Source organism: Nannospalax galili, unplaced genomic scaffold (genome assembly GCF_000622305.1).
Source record: "Nannospalax galili isolate Female #2095 unplaced genomic scaffold, S.galili_v1.0 scaffold456, whole genome shotgun sequence".
NCBI lineage: Eukaryota > Metazoa > Chordata > Mammalia > Rodentia > Spalacidae > Nannospalax > Nannospalax galili.
Window position 1 is genome coordinate 274,086 of NW_008337055.1, and position 20,104 is coordinate 294,189.

The following is a 20,104-nucleotide window of genomic DNA, read 5'->3' on the forward strand; positions in this document are numbered from 1 at the left end:
TAGTGAGTTGATATCTTAGTTACTAAACTAAGAGCTAATATCTGTTGGGTGGGGAATTGCTGATTTTTTTTTTTTTTCTGATCTTCTTTGAGTGATTGTAGATAGGCTGACTAGCCCCCAGTGAATGAAGAACGGCTGGGGATACTTACTTGACTTGATAGGCCTTAACATAAATGACAGAATGCATGGAATGAGGGGGGGGGTCGTCTAAGAGAGGGTGCCAGTGGGGACTGGGTCTAAAGATGATTAAGACGAGATACACAAAAATTCAATAATTTTTTTAAAAAACAGGTTTATAATCTTAATTTGTGTTGAGAACAGTTAAAACCCTCTCTACTGGCTCCTCTGACATGTTCAATTACTTGTCAAGCAGTTATCTGTGATCTAGAGACTGATAGTCATTCCTCCCTTCTAACTCCCACTTTAAGAATGTTATCTGCATGTATTTGACTTGTAGGTGCCTATGTGAAGTCATGTGAACAAAAATCATAGCTAGGCCGGGTGTGGTGCTGCATGCCTTCAATCCCAGCACTTGGAAGGCAGAGGCAGGGGGATCTCTGTGAGTTCAAGGCCAGCCTGGTCTACATAGCAAGTTCCAGGGCAGCTGGGGCTACAGGGAAACCGTGTCTCAAAAAAAAAAAAAAAAAAAATCATGGCTAACATTATAGCTTATACCTGCATCCTTCAAAGTCTGTATTGCTGGAGAGAAACTGAACCCCTGACGCCACAGCCACCTTTCCTGTCATCATCTTTACGATGGAAATCACCACTGGTCTCTGGTTTGCTTCTTCATCTACTCAGAAACACTGTAATGGGGGGGGTGTAGCTAAAATTTATACTAGTAATTCTCAATCTTTTGAAAAATGAGGCTTCTACAGACATGGGTCTTATTTGGGGTTTTTCCAATTAACTACAACCACAGGACAAATTATTTCACCTGCTTGGCTCATTTCACTAAAGACAAAGTTAAGTGAGGAACAGTAATATTCAACTCAGGGTTGTAGAAGTGAATCTGTGGAGCTGTTGGGCACGCAGTGTGTAGTAAACAACAGGCACTGCTTTTTTTTTCCCCCAGATTTTCAATGGAACTTTGGAAGAAAATGTATTGAAGCCCAGGGTGTCTTGGTCCATTTTGTATTGCTGTGAGAGAGTACCACAGATGAGGTGATTTACACAGAGCAGAAATTCATTTCTTACAGATCTAGTCTAAGAAGCCTAAGGCCAGGTGCCAGCAGATCCTGTTTCAGAGAAGGGTCTTTTCTCTGTTATCAAAAGAGCACCTTGAATACTACACACTCCAGGGGAGGCACAGTTTCATGACAGGAGGGCAGGAGAGCGATTCTCCTGCAATTTAGTCCTATTACAGTGTCACGGATCACGTTAGGGCCACCTAAAATTATAACAGAAAACACTACTGTTTGGAGAGTTCTATGTATCCCTGAAACAGTGGCCTCAAAACCTCAACTTTTCCCATTAGGTTCTCCCCACATGGTTGCGCTAGGCACTAAATTAAAATGTAGGCATTAAATATAAAATATAAGCTTCAGATGAGTGAATGAATGAATTAATTAATAATTTTGGGTCTTTTTGAGACAGGGTCTTCCTATAGCCCCAGCTGGCTTGGAACTTGCTGTGTAGACCAGGTTGATCTTGAACTCACAGAGCTGCCTCTGCCTCCAGAGTGCTGGAATTAAAGGTGTACAACATCATACCCAGCTTTTATTTTTATTTTTGAGAACTCAAAAACAATGGAACTCACTATGTAGACCAAGCTGACCTGGATCTCACAGAGATCCACAGGCCTCTGCCTCCCAAGTTCTGTGCTAGGATTAAAGGTGAGCACCACCACGTCAGGCCTTAATTTATTATTATGTGTGATATGTGTGAGTACAGGTACTTCCAGGCCATGGTGTGTATGTGGTGGTCAGAAAACAACTTTCAGGAATCAGTTCTCTTCTTCCTGGGATGGAACTCAGTTCATCAGGCTTGCTGCTTTTACCTGCTGAGCCATTTAACCGGCTGTCACATATGACTTTGGGGAACATATTCAGACTGCAGTTATCCAAGCCTGGCATTCCACACTGTCAGTTCTCACACCTCACACCCAATTCACATCTCTCCTCCTCTGTTGTTCCCGAATTGTTCAAGTCATCAATGTTTTGTTGGGCTGATAGATAACTGCCTAATGACATGCATCGCCCACCCACTTATGTGCGCACATGGGCACGCACATAGATGCCTTCAATTGTGTCATTTCTCTGGTCAGATCGCTATGAGCATCTCATTGACCTGGCCACTCTGCAATCTAATGGACTGCTCACCCCTCCCCCTTCATCCATTTCCCCCACTCCTGCCTCCTTCCTCTTCCTCAGCATGCAGCGGTATCTCCACCTAAGGTCCTGGCACCTGTGGGTCCCTCTGTTGGACTAGCTTCCTGACATCTTTTGTTCCCTTACTTAGTTAAGGGGTCAGCTCACTGGTCATGGAGTTCATGAATTCCCAGAACTTGGGAGGTGGAGGCGAGAGAATCAAAGTTCAAGGCTAGCCTTGGCTACACAAGACCTTGTCTCACCTTTCCACCCAATTCCAAATGCTGTGCTCAAATGCCATCTCATGGAAGGGTTCTTCCCAAGTGCCTTATCTAAATAGTGCTCATGCACAGTACTTATGGCCCCATGTCAAAATACGCCTTCTCTACCTTGTCCCTATCTAGAACAGAAGCTTCAAAAAGGCAGAGATGATTGTTACTACTGTTCTGCACCTACACCAACCAGCATCAGGAAAAAGGAATCACAGATGTGATAGTGGCTAGGCATGGGGGCATAGCCTTTAATTCCAGCACTCGGGAGGCAGAGGAGGGGGAATCTCTAAGATCAAGGCCTGTCAATCTACATACTGAGTTCCAGACCAGTTGTGACTACAGAGAGATACTGTCTCAAAGAAACAAAAACAAAAAAAGGGGGAGAGCTGAGAAGAAACACATTACAGTCATATAAACAATCTGTTTAAATAAAAGTATAGACAGGAATGAATTTGACAAGGTTGCACAAAAATTAAAATCAATATATTACCTAAAAACAAAATATACAGTGCCATGTCTTGAATTTGAAATATAACAGGGGCGCCTTTCTTGACCACAGCTACACCATGTTAAAGTTTAGGCTGACTCTAGTCTTTGAAATTATCAGGCAGTCGGCCCAGGGTATGGGAACACATGTCAGCTGGACCCCAGTTGTCTTGGGAACAGGTCAGAGGTCAGCAAAACAGTTAGTGTCTGCTAACTGCAGATTTATGGCTTCTGTAGGTTATACTTGGCTTGCTTCTGCAAAATAGTAATTGTTGCTTAACAGAATAGAAATTGTTAAGGGGGCTCTCCACATGTAAGCTTGAGAACTTAAACTTTTCACCCCTGGATACGGTTTCTCTGTATAAAACCTTACCCCAGAGATGGCTCAGGGCTACACACTTGGGTTCTGACACCTTTGTGTAGTAGCCCTGGCCAGTAATGACTTTCATTCTGCAAAACTTGGTCTGAGTGGTCTTCTCTGCTGACTCACCCCACAACACTGGAATGTCCCCAGAGGCTCATGTTGTGAACACTTTGTGACCCAATTGGTAGTGCCATTCAGGGAGGCTGTGTAACATTTAGGGGCAGAAACAGATGCTTAGTGGGGAGCCCTTGACGGTTACACCCAGGCCCTTGATTTGGTCTTTCTCTACTTCCTGGTTTGCTTTGATGTGAACAGTCTCTGCCATATATTCCTGCAGCCAGGAACTGGGCTGTTCCAACAGTCTCCCCTACTATAGGAGATAATATTAGATGCATAGCTAAAAGTACAGTCAATAGAATAACATTCAATAAAGTCTCCTGGAAATATTAATAAAAAGACATCAATGGAGAAAATTATAAAACTTTATTGAAAGACATTTAAAATGTCTACATAAATAGAGAACTATACCATGTTCATGGACCGGAAGACTCAACATTATAAAAACTGCTATGTGCTACATGTGGTGGTGCACACCTTTAATCCCAGCACTTGGGAGGCAGAGACAGGCAGATTTCTGTGAGTTTAAGGCCAGCCTAGTCTATATAGCAAGTTTAAGACCAGCCAGGCTACACAGTAAGACCCTGTCTGAAAAAAGAAAGAAAAAGAAAGGGACCTCATCAAATTAATCTATAAATTCAATACAAATCCAATCAAACTTTCAACATGTCCAACTTGATTTAGAAACTGTCTAAGTCTAAAGTGTATGGAAGAACAAATGGCCAGACACACCAACTCCACTAAAGAAGAAGAAGCAGGCATAGAGACTGACCATGATGAAAGCATCCTGCTTTGAGCTAAGACCTTCTTCTAAGGTTGTGGTAATTAGATTATATGACAGGGCCACAAGGTTAGGAAACTGGCCACTGAGTACAGAGAAACACTTAAAGGCCCACAGTGCCACAGAACCTGGACTAGGAAAGACCTAGTACCACAGGTCAGAGGGAGACAGAGGAGCTTTCCGGCAAATGGTATTAGGATTATTTACTTATAGAGTATATTTTAAATTGAATTTCTACCTCATAACTTTTCATTTAAAAAGTTCAGGGGAGACTAAAAACAAATGTGAAAAATCAAAACTATAAAGTTTTACAGGGCTGTAAAGAATATCTTTAAAAGCCAAGTGTGGTGGTACACACCTTTAATCCCAGCACTCAGGAGGCAGAGGTAGGCAGATCTCTGAGAGCCAGGCCAGCCTGATCTACATAGTGAGTGCCAGGCCAGCTGGGGCTACAGGGAAACCGGGTCTCAAAAATACCCCCCCCCAAAAAAGAGTAAGAGCATCTTAAAACCCCAGCAAGCAGACTCATGTCTAGCTTTATGCTTTTCAAGAACAGATGCTTCTTGTAGGATGTGGGCAATAACTTTTAACATAACTTCTAAATTCTGTTCTAAAGTCAACAAGGTATTTCACTGCTGCTGTGAAAAGGAAGTCACAGAGGGGGTTGACATGTCCCATGCTTTCAAAAACCAACTCTGAGGAGGGGGAAATGAACTAAAACCTTGAGGATTCTCAACAGGTGACAGGCGCTCTCCTTTGAGGGACCGCAGCACTAGCTACGGGACAGGTTCATGCTGAGAGCATCAGAGAGGACCTGGTGTTTCGCTCCCTGTTCGGTACAGCTCGGGTGCCAAAGACGCTGACCTGTAAACGTCAAGTATCTTCCTGGAATCAGCAACTGGACCCAGGCCAGAACACCCCTTGTCCTCCCTGCAGCTCGGCCTGAGAGCGTCCCTCGGGACTTCCCCTTCCACAAGACAGTGCGACCCGTCCCGTGTCCCTGACCACACAGCTTTAAGCAGCAAACTCCGCTCCTCTATACACCCGGTCCAGACGACCTCCAGCTCTGGTCACTGCGCGTCCCCGCCGCCCCCCTGCGCTGCCCGGCTCTCCGGGCGGGGTCGCCGCCCTCCTGGCCTGTAGGGAGCCCCTGAGCCCCTCAATAGCAAGACCTGATTCCTGGCAAAGCTGTTTTCCAGACATCAAGTCTGACCTGGCTTTAGATTAACCAGATGGCCATACTTGAAAGCCTCACAAAAACATGTTATTCTAACCCGGGCACTTACCACTTGAGAGACTCCCTCATTTCTCATGGAACTGCCTAAGAAACCTTTTGCATTACTTTGTAATCATGCAGGTGTGACCTTTTAATTGATTTATAGCTTACTATAGAATTGTGGTGTTACTATGGAATTTACTCTGTGATCAATTGGTGTGGTGTCATTGTGATATTCGTTCTGTTAATTGAATTGCTCTACTTCAATGGAATTTTCCCTGCCAACTTCCCCCTCTCCTCCCTATATTTGTGTCTCTTGCCCCTTTCATCCCCGCTCCTCATTCCAGGTACCCACGTTGAAAGTCCCGCGGGCCGGGACATCTGGCGCCCAACGTGGAAGCCTGGACACTGAGGACCCAGTGAGGGAGACGACGTTATCAAAAGGAACCCGTTCATCCACACATTTCCTCGGATTTGCCGCAGGAGCCTGCCTGGGCATAAACCGAAAAAGTAAGTACAAACGTCCGATTATGGGGCAAGAATTAAGCCAACATGAACTTTATGTTAAACAATTACAGGAGGCTTTAAAGACAAGAGGAGTAAAAGTTAAAACTACAAATTTATTTCATTTCTTTGATTTCATCAAAGAAACCTGCCCTTGGTTCCCCCAAGAGGGAGCTATTGATATTAAGAGATGGAAAAGGGTGGGAAATGCCTTGGAAGATTACTATAAGGTCTTTGGACCAGAAAAAATCCCGGTCACGGCCTTTTCCTATTGGAATCTAATAAGAGATTTGCTAGATACAAAAGAATCCCCAACTGAAATGGCCATAAAACAGACTGAGGGTCTTTTACAAAAACAACCTCGCCCCAAAACCCCTAAAATCCCTACAAAAGAAATTGATCTTATTTCCCTTGATAGCGATGAGGAAGGATCGCCCAAACTCTCCAAAGCTCATGAGCCTGAAACCGCCTCTAAGCCAAACGCTGTGCCGCTTCAACCCATAGCCGCGCCTTCGGTCCCCCTTGAGGCTCGCTCCACGCCCCCTCCTTACGCTCTCCCGACTGTTCTGCCTGCCCTCGAGGCTTTCCCAGCTTTCCCACGGACAGAACAGCTAAAGGCGGAAATAGCCCGCCTAAAGGAACACGTGGATTTAGAACTCCAACGTCAAGAGCTACTCATGAGACTCCATAGTCTCACTCACCAAAATTCCTCCCTCCTTAAACCCCAAACCCGCTTGCTCACACACCTGCAAAACGCCTTCCCCATTTCAGGTCCCAACCCCTCCGCTTCTCCCGTCCTCGAGATTACTCTGAGAGACGAGGATAAGCCCCCACGACAACATGTCCCTTTTAAACTCTCAGACATGAAAGACCTAAAAGCTGCCGTATCTCAGTACGGGGCTACTGCCCCTTATACAATTACCCTCCTAGAAGGATTGTCTGAGCAATGGCTAACTCCCTCAGATTGGCACACTCTTGCTAAAGCCCTCCTCACCAGAGGAGACTTCCTCCTATGGAGATCAGCATATTATGATGCTTGTAAAGATCTTGCAAAAAAGAACCTCCACACCTTAAATGATGACTGGACCTTTAACATGTTAATGGGAAAAGGTAACTATGAATCCAGTGATTCTCAAATAAAATATCCCCCTGGCTTGTTCGCACAAATTCAAACAGCAGCCATCAAAGCCTGGAAAAGTCTCCCCTCAAAAAATGACCCTAATCTCTCCCTTACCTCCATCAAACAGGGGCCAGGAGAGTCTTATTCCCACTTTGTTGACCGATTAACCACAGCGGCCACAAGGTTATTTGGAACCAATGAGGGAGGCATTGAACTTGTTATCAAACAGCTAGCTTTTGAAAACGCCAATTCCACTTGTCAGGCAGCCATTCGACCTACCAAATACAAAACAGACCTTAATGGTTACATCAAACTTTGCTCAGACATCGATCCCCACTATGTCCAGGGCCGCGCTATGGGACTCGCCATAGCTGCAGCCTTAATTGATGGCTCCAAAGGCTGCTTTAAGTACGGCAAGCTAGGCCATTCTTTCAGAGAATGCAAATCCTCACTAAGCCACTCTAAAAAAGACCGTAATTCCCCTAAGCCTCCAGGTCCCTGCCCCAGATGCAAACGCGGAACACATTGGGCTAGTGAGTGCAAATCTAAAACTGACTCCCAGGGAAATGCCTTGCCTCCCCGTCAGGGAAACGGGCGGAGGGGCCAGCCTCAGGCCCCGACACAAACAATTGGGGCAGTCAATTTCATCCCAGCAAGCAGCAACAATCCGTTTCGGACCTCTGCCGAGCAGGACTGGACCTCAGTTCCTCCTCCCACACAGTACTAACCCCAGAGATGGGAGTTCAGATAATAAAAATGGGTGTGCACGGCCCCTTGCCTCCAGGCACTTGCGGTCTGATTTTAGGATGGGGTAGCTCGGCCCTTAAAGGCTTAAGCATTATACCTGGGGTGCTTGACTCTGATTATACAGGAGAAATTCAAATCTTGGTAAAAACCAATACTAATATTGTCTCCATATCACCAGGAGACAGGCTTGCACAACTGGTTCTGGTACCCTTAATTGCTTGTTCAAACCCTGCCAAAAAGAATTTCCGCGCAGCCCACAATTTTGGTTCTTCTGATGCCTACTGGGTTCAGACCATTACCCATAAAGAGCCAACCCTAACATTATGGCTGGATGGAAAGAAATTTGAGGGACTCATTGACACTGGTGCGGATGTTACTATTATTGCTTCCAATGCTTGGCCATCTAGCTGGCCCACTATTGATACTGTAACTAATCTAACAGGAATAGGACAAAGCTTAAATCCCAAACAAAGCTCAAAAGTCCTCACCTGGAAGGACACCGCCGGTAATTCAGGCCAAATTAAACCTTTTATTGTGCCTCACATACCGGTTAATTTGTGGGGCCGAGACCTCCTGTCTCAAATGGGAATTATGATGTGTAGCCCTAATGATACTGTTGCTGCTCAAATGTTAGCCCAAAATTATTGCCCAGGAAAGGGGCTGGGAAAATTAGAGAATGGAATTACTTCCCCTACCCAACCCAAAGGACAATTTGACAAACGCGGCTTGGGAAATTTTTAATTGTGACCATTGACAAACCTGCACCCTCAAACTTTGCGGATCCCATAACTTGGAAATCTGATGATCCTGTTTGGGTAGATCAATGGCCGCTTTCCCTAGAAAAATTAACTGCCGCAACGCAGTTGGTGCAGGAACAACTTAAATTAGGACATATAGAGGAATCTCATTCACCCTGGAATACACCCATCTTTGTTATAAAAAAGAAATCTGGCAACTGGAGGTTGTTACAAGATCTAAGGGCAGTGAACACCACTATGGTACTCATGGGAGCCCTTCAGCCTGGGCTGCCCTCCCCGGTGGCTATTCCTTTACAGTATCTTAAAATTATTATAGACCTTAAAGACTGCTTCTTCACCATCCCCTTATGTCCACAGGACATAAGGCTTTTAGCCTTCCTTCCATTAATTTTAAAGAGCCTATGAAAAGATATCAGTGGAAGGTTTTACCTCAGGGAATGGCCAACAGCCCCACCTTGTGTCAAAAGTTTGTCGCTACAGCCTTACAAAAAACCAGGCTTTCATGGCCATCCATGTATATCATCCACTATACGGATGACATTCTTATTGCTGGAAAGAATGGGGGGCGGTATTACAGTGCTACTCACAGCTCCAATGCGACTTAGCTGCCACGGGTCTCCAAATAGCTCCAGAAAAGGTTCAACTTCAAGATCCATACTCATATTTAGGATTTTGCCTTAATGTGTCCTAATGTTTCCACCAAAAAGGCTGTCCTCTGGACCGACCACCTTCAGACATTAAATGACTTTCAAAAACTCCTGGGTGATATTAATTGGCTCCGCCCATACTTAAAATTAACCACGGGAGAGCTTAAGCCTTTGTTTGACATTCTCAAAGGTTACTCAGATCCCAGATCTCAGAGAATGCTCTCGCTAGAGGCCAAAACAGCTATTGCAAAGGTAGAGGAGGCAATGGCTCAACAGTTTATTACCAGAATAGATTACACCAAGCCTTTATGGCTCATTATTCTTTGTGCAGATTTCTCTCCCACTGGATTTCTTTGGCAGCAACCTCACAACCCCCTTATGTGGCTTCATCTGTCTGCCTCTCCTAAAAAGTTCTACATCCTTATTTTAATGCAGTTGCAGACCTTATTATTTCAGGCCACAAGGAGAGCCGCACCTACTTTGGGATTGAGCCCTCCCACATTGTTCTGCCTTATGCCAAAGAACAGATAGATTGGCTACTTCAAAACTCAGACGTTTGGCTAATTGCCTGCGCCAGTTTTTCAGGTTCTTTGGATAATCACTACCCACCTGATAAACTCCTACAGTTTTGTAAATTGCAAGCTTTCGCTTTCCCTTGCGTTACCAGCCAAAAGCCTCTACCTAATGCCTTGTTGTGTTTACGGATGGCTCCTCCTCCGGGATGGCCGCCTATACCATTGACAACCAAACAACCTGCTTCAAAACTAGTTTTGCCTCTGCACAGTTGGTGGAGCTTTCAGCCTTAACAGCTGTTTTTACTGCCTTTGCTACAGAGTCCCTTAACACATACACTGATAGTGCCTACCTTGCCCACTCTATCCCCTTGCTTGAAACTGTCCCATTTATTGAACATGCCTCTGAGGCTGCTGATCTCTTTCAACAATGCCAACAGCTTATTCGCAGGAGGATGGTCCCTTTCTTCCTAGGTCATATTCAGGCCCACTCCGGCCTGCCTGGACCTCTTTCTGCTGGCAATGAACTAGTTGATGCTGCCACCAAGGTAATTGCTGTAGCCTCCATCCCTGCCGTCACTCAGGCTCAGCAAGCTCATGCCCTACACCATTTAAATGCTAATTCTTTAAGACTTCTATTTAAGATTACCAGAGAACAAGCTAGACAGATAGTTAAAGATTGTAAAACCTGTGTAACTTTCCTCCCCGTTCCCCACCTGGGAGTTAACCCTTGGGGACTGACACCCAATATGCTCTGGCAGATGGATGTCTCCCACCTTCCTGAGTTTGGCACACTCAAATATGTTCATGTCTGTAGTGATATCTTTAGTGGTTTAATTTGTGCCACTCTTCAATCTGGAGAAGCTACTAAACATGTCATCACTCATCTTTTGCATTGCTTCTCTATTTGGGGAAAGCCCTCTCACTTAAAAACAGATAATGGCCCTGGCTACATCTCCAAGGCTTTTAAAAATTTCTGCTCCACTTTACAAATTCAACATTCCACAGGTATCCCTTATAATCCTCAAGGACAGGGAATTGTTGAACGAGCTCACTTATCATTAAAAAACACTTTACAAAAATTTAAAAAAGGGGAGTGGTATCCCACTAAAAGTACCCCAAGGAATCTGTTAAACCATGCACTCTATGTTTTAAACTTCCTTACCTTGGACTCTAATGGTAAGTCTGCAGCAGACCGCTTTTGGCACCCTGAATCTAAAAAAAAATATGCCATGGTAAAATGGAAAGATCCTCTAGATAATTCCTGGCATGGACCAGACCCAGTCTTGATCTGGGGAAGAGGATCGGTGTGCATATACTCAAAACAGCATGATGCTGCCAGATGGCTCCCTGAAAGACTGGCAAAACAAGTTAACCAAATACCCGCCAGGGAGGAAACTCCTTGAGAAAACAATATATTTTTCCTTCAACAGGTCCTGAGCACATGAACCACTCTGACTGGGAATTAGTCGCCATCATCATCATTTCTGCAGCCTTGATCATCCTTGTTGCCATCATCACATTGGTACTCATTGACCTTGCTTAAAAGCTGTAACACAACTCCTCACGATGTGACTGACTCTCCTCCTTGGAGAGATCTGCCTGCTCCTGATGGCGAAATGCCTGCCTGTTTATTCAGCTCCGCTGTACAATCCTCATGTGCCTATGCAGCTGACATGGATGGTGACGAATCCTGAGATGGGCCATACACTTCAGCTTGCCAACTCTACGAGACCAATAGGTACCTGGTTTCCTGATCTGTCTTTTGACCTTTGCAAACTGGCTAAAGGCTCGTGGGAGTCACAACAGACTGACATGATCCCTGGAAATGCATACCCAGACTGCAGATTCCGGCAGTGGTATATCTGCCCTGGGGGAGAGAGAACCTCTCGTTGTGGGGGACCCGCAGACTATTTTTGTGCCAGTTGGGGTTGTGAAACTAGCTGGTCTGACCCAGGGTGGCCTGGGGATGGACACAGAGGTAACAGTCCGATAATCTTCCAGAGAACTCTGTTGGGTTGGTCTAACATAACTATCAGGTTCACTGATGCAGGAAAAAGACTCACAACAGAATGGATTATAGGAAAGACATGGGGACTAAGACTGTATTTCCCCTCCTCCACAGATATAGGTATTATTTTCTCTGTAAGGCTCCAAGCTGCTCCAATTACTAGCAGAGCCTTGGGATCTAATGAGGTCTCTTCTCAGCTACCAAGCAGAGCACCTACAAAACAGGTTAAACCAATGCTAAAAACTACTGTTCAAACTCCTTCTTCCACTACCTTGAGCATTCCTGCCCTGAACTTTTCTGCAGCCGGTCAGACTAAAATTGCCACTCAGCCAAATCCGGTGGTAATTGCCCCTCGTGGAATCAGCCATCCGGATACCACGAGTCCGATGCTGCAGGTGTTACAACAGTCATTTTTATTCCTTAATGCCACTAAACCTGAAACCACCCGAGCTTGTTGGCTCTGCTTTGATGCTTCCCCCCCTTTCTATGAAGGAATTATAGTTGCAGGAACGTACTCGGTAGGGAAGGCAGAAGACTGTAGGTGGCACTCTAAGGTTTCTTTTAGGAACTAATGGGACCTGTGTTGGGAATGTCACAGCAGCTCGAAATTCTGGGCTGTGCTCTGAGGTTAACAAAGCCACGAATGGCACAGATGATTACCTTGTTCCCCACAATGACACCTGGTGGGCCTGCGACACTGGGCTAACACCTTGTATACATTCCCAGGTTCTTAAACGTTATCAAGGTTTTTGTGTAATAAGACTCTTACCTTGTTTACCACTCTGATGAAGAATTTTTAAATCATTTTGATCATGACGTGGGTCCCGTTAGACAAAAGAGAGAGCTCATCTCATTGACCCTTAGCATTTTGCTAGGCGCTGGGATCGCTGCAGGAATCAGCACAGGGACTGCTGTGCTCCCTCACACAGCAGCAGTCTTATTCATCCCTGAGAGCAGATATTGATCTAGACTTAAAACGTATTGAGGACTCTATATCTGACCTGGAGGACTTAGTTCTCTGGCTGAAGTTGCCCTTCAGAATAGGAGGGGCCTAGATCTCTTGTTTCTACAGCAAGGAGGGCTTTGTGTGGCCCTCAAGGAAGAGTGTTGTTTCTTCTGTGACCACTCGGGAAAAATTAAAGACAACATGGCTGCTTTAAGGGAAGGTTTGGAACAGCGTAAGAGGGAGAGAGAAAAAGCAGAGCCTTGGTACGAAAATTTGTTTTCCACTTCTCCCTGGCTCTCTGCCCTTTTACCCAACATACTTGGCCCATTTCTTGGCTTTCTAATAGTAATTGCTTTTGGCCCCTGGGCGTTTAAGAAGCTCACTAGCTTCATAAAAAGTCAGATTGATGATCTTACAACAAAGCCAATTCAAATACATTATCTCAGGCTTGCACTTAAAGATTGGGAAGAGCCCTATAAGCCTAAAAGGCCACATGACAATGTGCTTCAGTCGTCCCCTTGAGAGCTGAACCAGATAGCCAAAGACGGGTAAGAGGAGATCTCACTGATAGCGACCTAAGGCAGGCTGGCAGCCAAAGCAGCTGTTTGTTTGCCCATGACGGGTAAGCATCAGAAGAGGATCTCCCAACCTAAGGCAGGCACGGTTCCCTAAGGGATTGTTTTGGCTCATTTTCCCTCTTTATTAAAATAAAAAAATCTATAAAAAACCGTAGGCCCCCACCCCAAGAAATAGCAAGACCTGATTCCTGGCAAAGCTGTTCTTCAGACATCAAGGCTGATCTGGTTTGAGATTAACCAGATGGCCATTCTTGAAAGCCTCACAAAAACATGTTCTTCTAACTCGGGCACTTACCACTTAAGAGACTCCCTCATTTCTCATAAAACTGCCTAAAAAAATTGCATTACCTCGTAATCATGCAGGTGTGACCTTATAATTGATTTATGGCCTTACTATAGAATTGTGGTGTTACTATGGAATTTACTCTGTGATCAATTGGTGTAGTGTAATTATGATAATTGCTCTGTCAATAGAATTACTCCTGCCTCAATAGATTTATCCCTGCCAACTTTCCCCTTTCCCTCTCTATAAAAACTGTTCCTTCTCCATCAATAAATGAGATTTGATCAGAAAGCCTGTCTTGTCTCCATTCTTTGTGTCTCTTGCCCCTTTCATGCCCGCTCCTCATTCCAGGTACCCACGTTGAAAGTCCCGCGGGCGGGGATACTGGCCCGCAGCCTTCCCCCTCCTCCCTCCCCCCAGCTTCTCCCCTTTCTGCGCTGGGCCCTTCGCGGGCCTGGGCTCTGGCTTCTGAGCGACGGGCGGGGCGGACAGCCGCGCCGACCTCCGCTGCGGCTCCCGCTCTGCCTTCCCGAGCCCGCTCCTCATTCCAGGTACCCACGTTGAAAGTCCCGCGGGCGGGGATACTGGCCCGCAGCCTTCCCCCTCCTCCCTCCCCCCAGCTTCTCCCCTTTCTGCGCTGGGCCCTTCGCGGGCCTGGGCTCTGGCTTCTGAGCGACGGGCGGGGCGGACAGCCGCGCCGACCTCCGCTGCGGCTCCCGCTCTGCCTTCCCGACCTTGGCGTCGCCTCTGGCTTTTCTCTTGGGCGTGGCGGCGGGCTTGGCGCGGCCGGGGCCTCCCTCTCACCTCTCCTGCAACTTCTTATAAAGGAGACAGATACCTGAACCGCAAAGGAATGACACGGCATTAAAACCTCATCATACCAAAGTCAGTGACCTATGCGCATAGGAAACAAAACGTAAAGAAAATGCGGATTGCTGACAGGTCTGCTTAGGACCGGCCTGGGAGCCAAGGCAAACCCCCCCTTAAGCTGCAGGCGACGGTCACATCCATAAGGCACACGGTATTTTCTCGAGTTGTTTAGTTCAAGGCCGGGTACAGAGGCGCAGGCCTTTAATCCCAGCACTAGGGGAGGCAGCGGCAGGCGGATCTCAACTCAAAACATTCCCTGGGAAACTGTAACTTTACCAGTTGGTCCCACTCTAAAAATGTATTTTAAGAAGGCACCACTCTCCCGTCTGCTCTCTGCACGCCCAAGCTCACAGTGCGAGGCCCCACCTCGGTTGAGAAGGCGGGGTGGGCAGGACAGGTGCGGCCGCTCCAGGTGGGGCTGAGGCCTCCAGCAGAAACCGCCCTGGGACGGGACTCCCTGACTGTCAGCGGCTGTCGCTCATCGCGATGACCGGGCTGTCAGTCACTCATCGCAATGGTAGGGCTCACCCTCTCAGCCCCCTCCGTCTGTTAACTTGGGGACCTGCCACTTTTCGGATATTTTTGTTTTTAAGACGGTGTCACTCTTTAGCTCAGGCTGGCCTCGAACCACAGCAATCCTCCTGCCTCAGCCTCAACTCTGCATCACAGGTGACAGCACCCCTCGAGGCTGATTTTCTTTGAGGCCAGGAGGGGACAATGGGAAGGAAGACGGCTGGGTCCAACCCTGGGGGTCTCGGCCCTGGGAATCCCGGTCTTGGGGGCCTCGCGGTCTCGGTGCTGGTGGTCCCGGTCCTGGGGTAACGGTGCTGGGGGGTCTTGGAACTGGGGGTCCTGCTCTCGGGGTCCTGGTGCTCTGGTCCTGGGCGTCTCGGGTCCGGCTCTCGAGGTCCCCTGGCCGGCCGCACCCCACCCCCACCCTGCGGCCTGACTGTCCCGGGGTCGTGCCCGGACTGCGGTGTGGAAGGCGTCGGTGGAGACCCCCGCGACTTCCCAGGCATCTACCTGAGGCCGGGGCGCTGGGGATGACCGTGGGCCGCGGAGCCCGGCGGCGGGACCGGAAGTATCGGGGTGCGTTTCCGGCCCCTGAGAGGAGCCGCGCAACCTCTCCAGGAGGCCGGGGTAGGGGCTCGGGCCGTCCAGAGCTGCCGCCTCCAGCTGGCTCCGCTGGAAAAGGAAGGGAGCTTCCCGGAAATCTCAGCCGTTTTCAAGGAACGAACTCCGAAATACAAAAAAGGCAAAACACTGTTTCCGCCCGGTTTCGAACCGGGGACCTTTCGCGTGTGAGGCGAACGTGATAACCACTACACTACGGAAACGCTGAGCCTCCTTGGTCCACCAGCACTTCTACAACCCACGCTCCAGGAGCGGTTGCTGGTGGCGTGTTCATGAGTGGGCTGCAGGCGCTCAGGGCGGATGGGCGCAAATGCAGCTTGTTATTCATTCTACGAACCACCCGGTGGGAAGGAGCGGAGAGGAGACGGCCGTGACCGGAGCGACGCCGCGCTGATCTTGAGTGTGCAGGTTGAGTGACGTCCCTTCCACTTACAGGCGGCTTCAACCTGTTGCGTCTACGATGAATGAGTAGTCGTGGCGGAGGCGGAGGCAGGATGATGGCTACGAGTTGGAGCGTAGTGGGTGCTGAGGCAGCCTGGGCTCCAGAGAGTCCGGGGATATAAAACGAAAGAACACCGCGACGGGCTCCTTGTCGCAGGAAGTCCGTAAAAGAGCCCGAGCCAGCCAGGAGTCGAACCTGGAATCTTCTGATCCGTAGTCAGACGCGTTATCCATTGCGCCACTGGCCCCACACATGCCTACGGCGGGGCGGGGCGAGCAGTTACGTGGCTCCCTAGGGTGGGGTGGGTAACGTTGCAGGCAGCCCATAGGGCTGGACCACCTCTTCCCACCCTCCCCAGGTCTGTACCTGAGCCTCAGTCCTCCGTGCTCGGCCCCAGTCGCCTCTCCACTCAACGTGCGTGCATTCGGCCAGTACTCCCGCATGTGGGAGACAGGCGGCAAAGCCCTAAGGGAAACGCGCAGGCTTCTGCCTTTCTGTATTCTGAAAAGGCATCGTAACTGTAAATAAACCAAGGGCTAGAAACAGGCTTGAATTGCCTTACGTTAAAATTATACACGTTGAGACTAGAAAAGTATTTAGTTTCAGTTCATAGTTTCAGCAGCCCCTAGCGCGCGCGCACACACACACACACACACACACACACACACACACACACATTCTGTTCTTAAGGGAGGCCTACTTGTTATGCTTTTCTCCTCAAACCATAGAGGTCTTTCCCACCAGGTTTTGTCCTAGGACAGTTTGGTGATATTGAACTCCATCTCAGTCAGAATAATGCTATTAAATATGAAGAATAAATATAAAAGGTTTCAAAAAGAAGCCAGTTACACTGAAGTATATCATCAGGAGCCAGCCCTTGGGCGCATGTACTTGTAATCCCAGTACTCAGGAGGTGGAGACAAGAGGATCAGGAGTCACCATCATCTGACCATTATATAGCAAGTTCCAGGCCGTCCTTCTCTCAGAGCCTGTCTCCAAACAAACAAAGCCTGGAAAATTGTACCCTGAGTCTTCAGTAGTGAAACAAAGCTGGGTCCTGCTTAATCCTCACCTTTTCAGAAGGGGAAACTGGGTCCTAAGGAGACTCTGCAGGCTACTGGGCCTAATCTGTGTGTCCAGAACCGCTTTATCCCAGCTGGCTGGATGCTCTGTCCACACTCCCTGCCCTCTTGTTTTTAACCTACAAAAACTCACTTCATTTTGCAAAATTTGAAGGCTTCTCCTGAGCACCTCAAATTGCTCAGGCATGTCCACAGCGAGGCATGGTTTCACCTTGTTTGGGAGAATCTTTCTATTGGGTGTATTTTTATTTATTTATTTTTTGACAGTTTCAGTTTCAGGTCCCAGTCAGTAACTGATTTTATCAGTCAGAGAAGCATAACCCAGGAAAAAACAGAGCCTGTAGACGAATACAGTAGTAACTCGCACGCTTGACAGATTAAACTAAAACAGAGTGTCAAGACTGTGCTGGATGCCACCATGTTCAGCTGAATTAGTGTTTAACTAACTGGGCATTGTAGCCTGGCCAGGTTGACACATTGAGCTGTCACCCTGGTGCACTGTTCTTTGGTTTTGCTCCAAGGCAGAGGGAACACTGCCTGGTCTGCCTCCCCTCCTCTCTTTAGCGTGAGCAGGGTGTGATGTGGCTGTGTGACATGGTTGTGTCCCTGCTCCAATTTCAGATGTTAGTGTGGTCCCTGGTCACAGTGGAAACCGCACGGGAAACAGCATTTACCCTCATGTTTCTGTGGCTTGTCTGTTTTTTTTTTTTTTTTTTTTTTTTTTTTTTTTTGAGACAGGGTCTTTTACAGCCCAGGCTGACCTGGAATTTGCTGTAGACAGAGATGACCTGGCTCGCGATTCTCCTGCCTTCACTTCCCAAGTGCTGAGATTACAGGTGTGAGCCACCAGGCCGGCTCCCATCTGATTTCTCTAAAAGATTCATCAGCATTTCAATAACCTTCCAAGAAACTCCATGCAAGTATCTCCAACTGTAAGTAAAAGAAGGGATCAGAAATAAATGCAATATTGGCTCCGCTGCCCGGCATCGGCCACAGTTTGGCCAAAGCTGGATTAAGTGTGCCTGAGCCTTGGAGCACAATAATAGGACAATGATCCGCAATATAAAGGAATGGATGCTTGTTTCTTTGAATCTCACGGTGATACTGAGTTCCTCGATTGTAAATCTCATGAAACAGAAACCAGCCCTCGAGGACGTTGCGCCCTCCCTCGCTGCGGGGCTGCGAGGGGTCTGATTAACAGAAGCTTTTCCCAGCGCGGGATGAGCTGCATCTCGCCTCCCAGGCGGTTTTGCATCATCTCCCAGCGCAGCCGGGGCCAGGACTCGGTCTTCCCGCGACTGAGCGGTTTCCCGGATCTTCTACGCGAGACTCCAGTCATCCCCAGTAAGACAGTAAATAGATGCACAACAAAGGCAAGTCCCGGCCCTTTTCTTTGTTGATTTGACACCCAGGAAGCGTGCGGGCTCCGTGGCTTAGCTGGTTAAAGCGCCTGTCTAGTAAACAGGAGATCCTGGGTTCGAATCCCAGCGGGGCCTTTTTGTGGTTTTTCCGGTGTCTGGTGACCCGAAAGCCTGTTCAAGCCCAATTTGGGGTTGCTTTCCGCGCCGCCCTTTTACCTGTGTTTTATGCAGATTGGGGGGTGGACTCTGGTTTAGCAAAATAAATAAATAGATAAAAGCTAAGAACGCTGCTTTAAGAACGAATTTCTGTATCGAATTTCTGCATTTACTAGTGTTCTTACATTTTGTTCCACGCATTTTTCCCCTCAGCAAATACAAAAAGAATCAGGGTAAACAGAAAGAAAGGTTGAAAAAAAATAAAAAGGCAAGAACTTCGTGATGCCTGGTATTGCTTTCTTTTCAGAGGGATTCTCAAATGGTTGTGCTCACACACTCTGCAGGCAATGATTTAATTTATTTTTTAAAGAAGGCCAGGTTTGAAATGATCTCTAAATCTGTTGTTGGCAGCCTGGCAGCTCCTCTGAGAAACATGTAAAATAAACCGCGAGCAATAAAAAAACGTCTGTGCTCAGAGGTCAGAGCTTTTTAGCAAGTAGACATCAAAGTGGCCGCAGATGCTTGCCAATACCGAAGAAAAATCTGTCCGGAAGAACCAGAGGTCACCCATCCCAGAGCAGGTGGTGCTGTGGGACACAGGGTTCTGAAGAAGATCTAGAAGCGCTGAGGAGCCTTCTCCCAATTCTGCAGTAGGGAGAGACTGAAAAGTCTGGACAGAAGTCAGTTTCCTCTTAGATGAGGTCCTCACAAGGAAACTCCAGGCCAGAAGCAAGCTCACCCACCCAGCTGCCAATCTCTACGCATTTCCAAGAGCCAGCTCCCAACACCTGACACAGAAAAGTCCTCACACCTTATTTCCATGGATTCCCAAGTGTTGGACTATGATCTGTCCTGCCCATGGAGACAGTGTCCTGATGCTTTGAGGGACAGCGTAGGAAGCAGGATTACTCTGTGTTGTGAGTACCAGTGATGTGAGGGAGGAGTCAGACTAGCTCCCAGGGAACTTCTTCATGCTCAGAACACAGGCCTCCTCCAAACAGGAGGTGGGGGACCTGGGGTGGATGTTCGAACCAGACCACCGCTTTGACCTCTCTAAACCTGCCTTATCCACTCCATCTCACGTGTGGAAACTGAGTACACATAGCATTAACATACTACCCAACTGAACAAAGCTCAGAAGGCTGGTGTGTGGGGAGCTGGGTGTTAGGGTCACAAAAGTTTGCCCACTAGGCCTGTGTGTCTGAACAGCCTGCTTTATCTCTAAGACTGCAGTAGTGGTGGTGTTTTGCTCTTAGCAACTGTCATGCCTGTCAACTCTGACCTTAAAGCTGGTTTCTTCACCTAGTAACTGAAGGCCAGAGCTGATCAGGGCATCAAAGCTCCCTCAGGTTTGCTGATAGAAAGCACAGCTCTTGTTTCAAAGGGAATAAGAGTTTATTCTGAGCAA

At 47.6% G+C, this 20,104-nt stretch overlaps 1 protein-coding gene and 3 non-coding genes across 4 annotated transcripts; 1 reads left to right on the top strand and 3 right to left on the bottom strand.

The window, feature by feature from the left end:
* Nucleotides 1-13,716: 13,716 nt before the first annotated feature.
* LOC115070159 (translation initiation factor IF-2-like) lies at nt 13,717-16,540 on the bottom strand. Its single transcript, XM_029562981.1, has 5 exons — nt 16,464-16,540; nt 16,089-16,302; nt 15,545-15,706; nt 14,377-14,489; nt 13,717-14,176 (listed from the first exon to the last, which is right to left on the bottom strand). Exons 1-5 carry the CDS (start codon nt 16,538-16,540, stop codon nt 13,981-13,983), a joined length of 762 nt encoding a protein of 253 aa, XP_029418841.1. The 3' UTR covers nt 13,717-13,980.
* Nucleotides 15,786-15,858, bottom strand: Trnav-cac. Its single transcript has one exon. It is a non-coding gene; the product is annotated as a tRNA-Val (tRNA).
* Trnar-acg lies at nt 16,272-16,344 on the bottom strand. Its single transcript has one exon. It is a non-coding gene; the product is annotated as a tRNA-Arg (tRNA).
* A 2,061-nt stretch (nt 16,541-18,601) lies between the features above and the next one.
* On the top strand, nt 18,602-18,675 carry Trnat-agu. The gene has a single exon. It is a non-coding gene; the product is annotated as a tRNA-Thr (tRNA).
* The last annotated feature ends 1,429 nt before the right edge of the window (nt 18,676-20,104 follow it).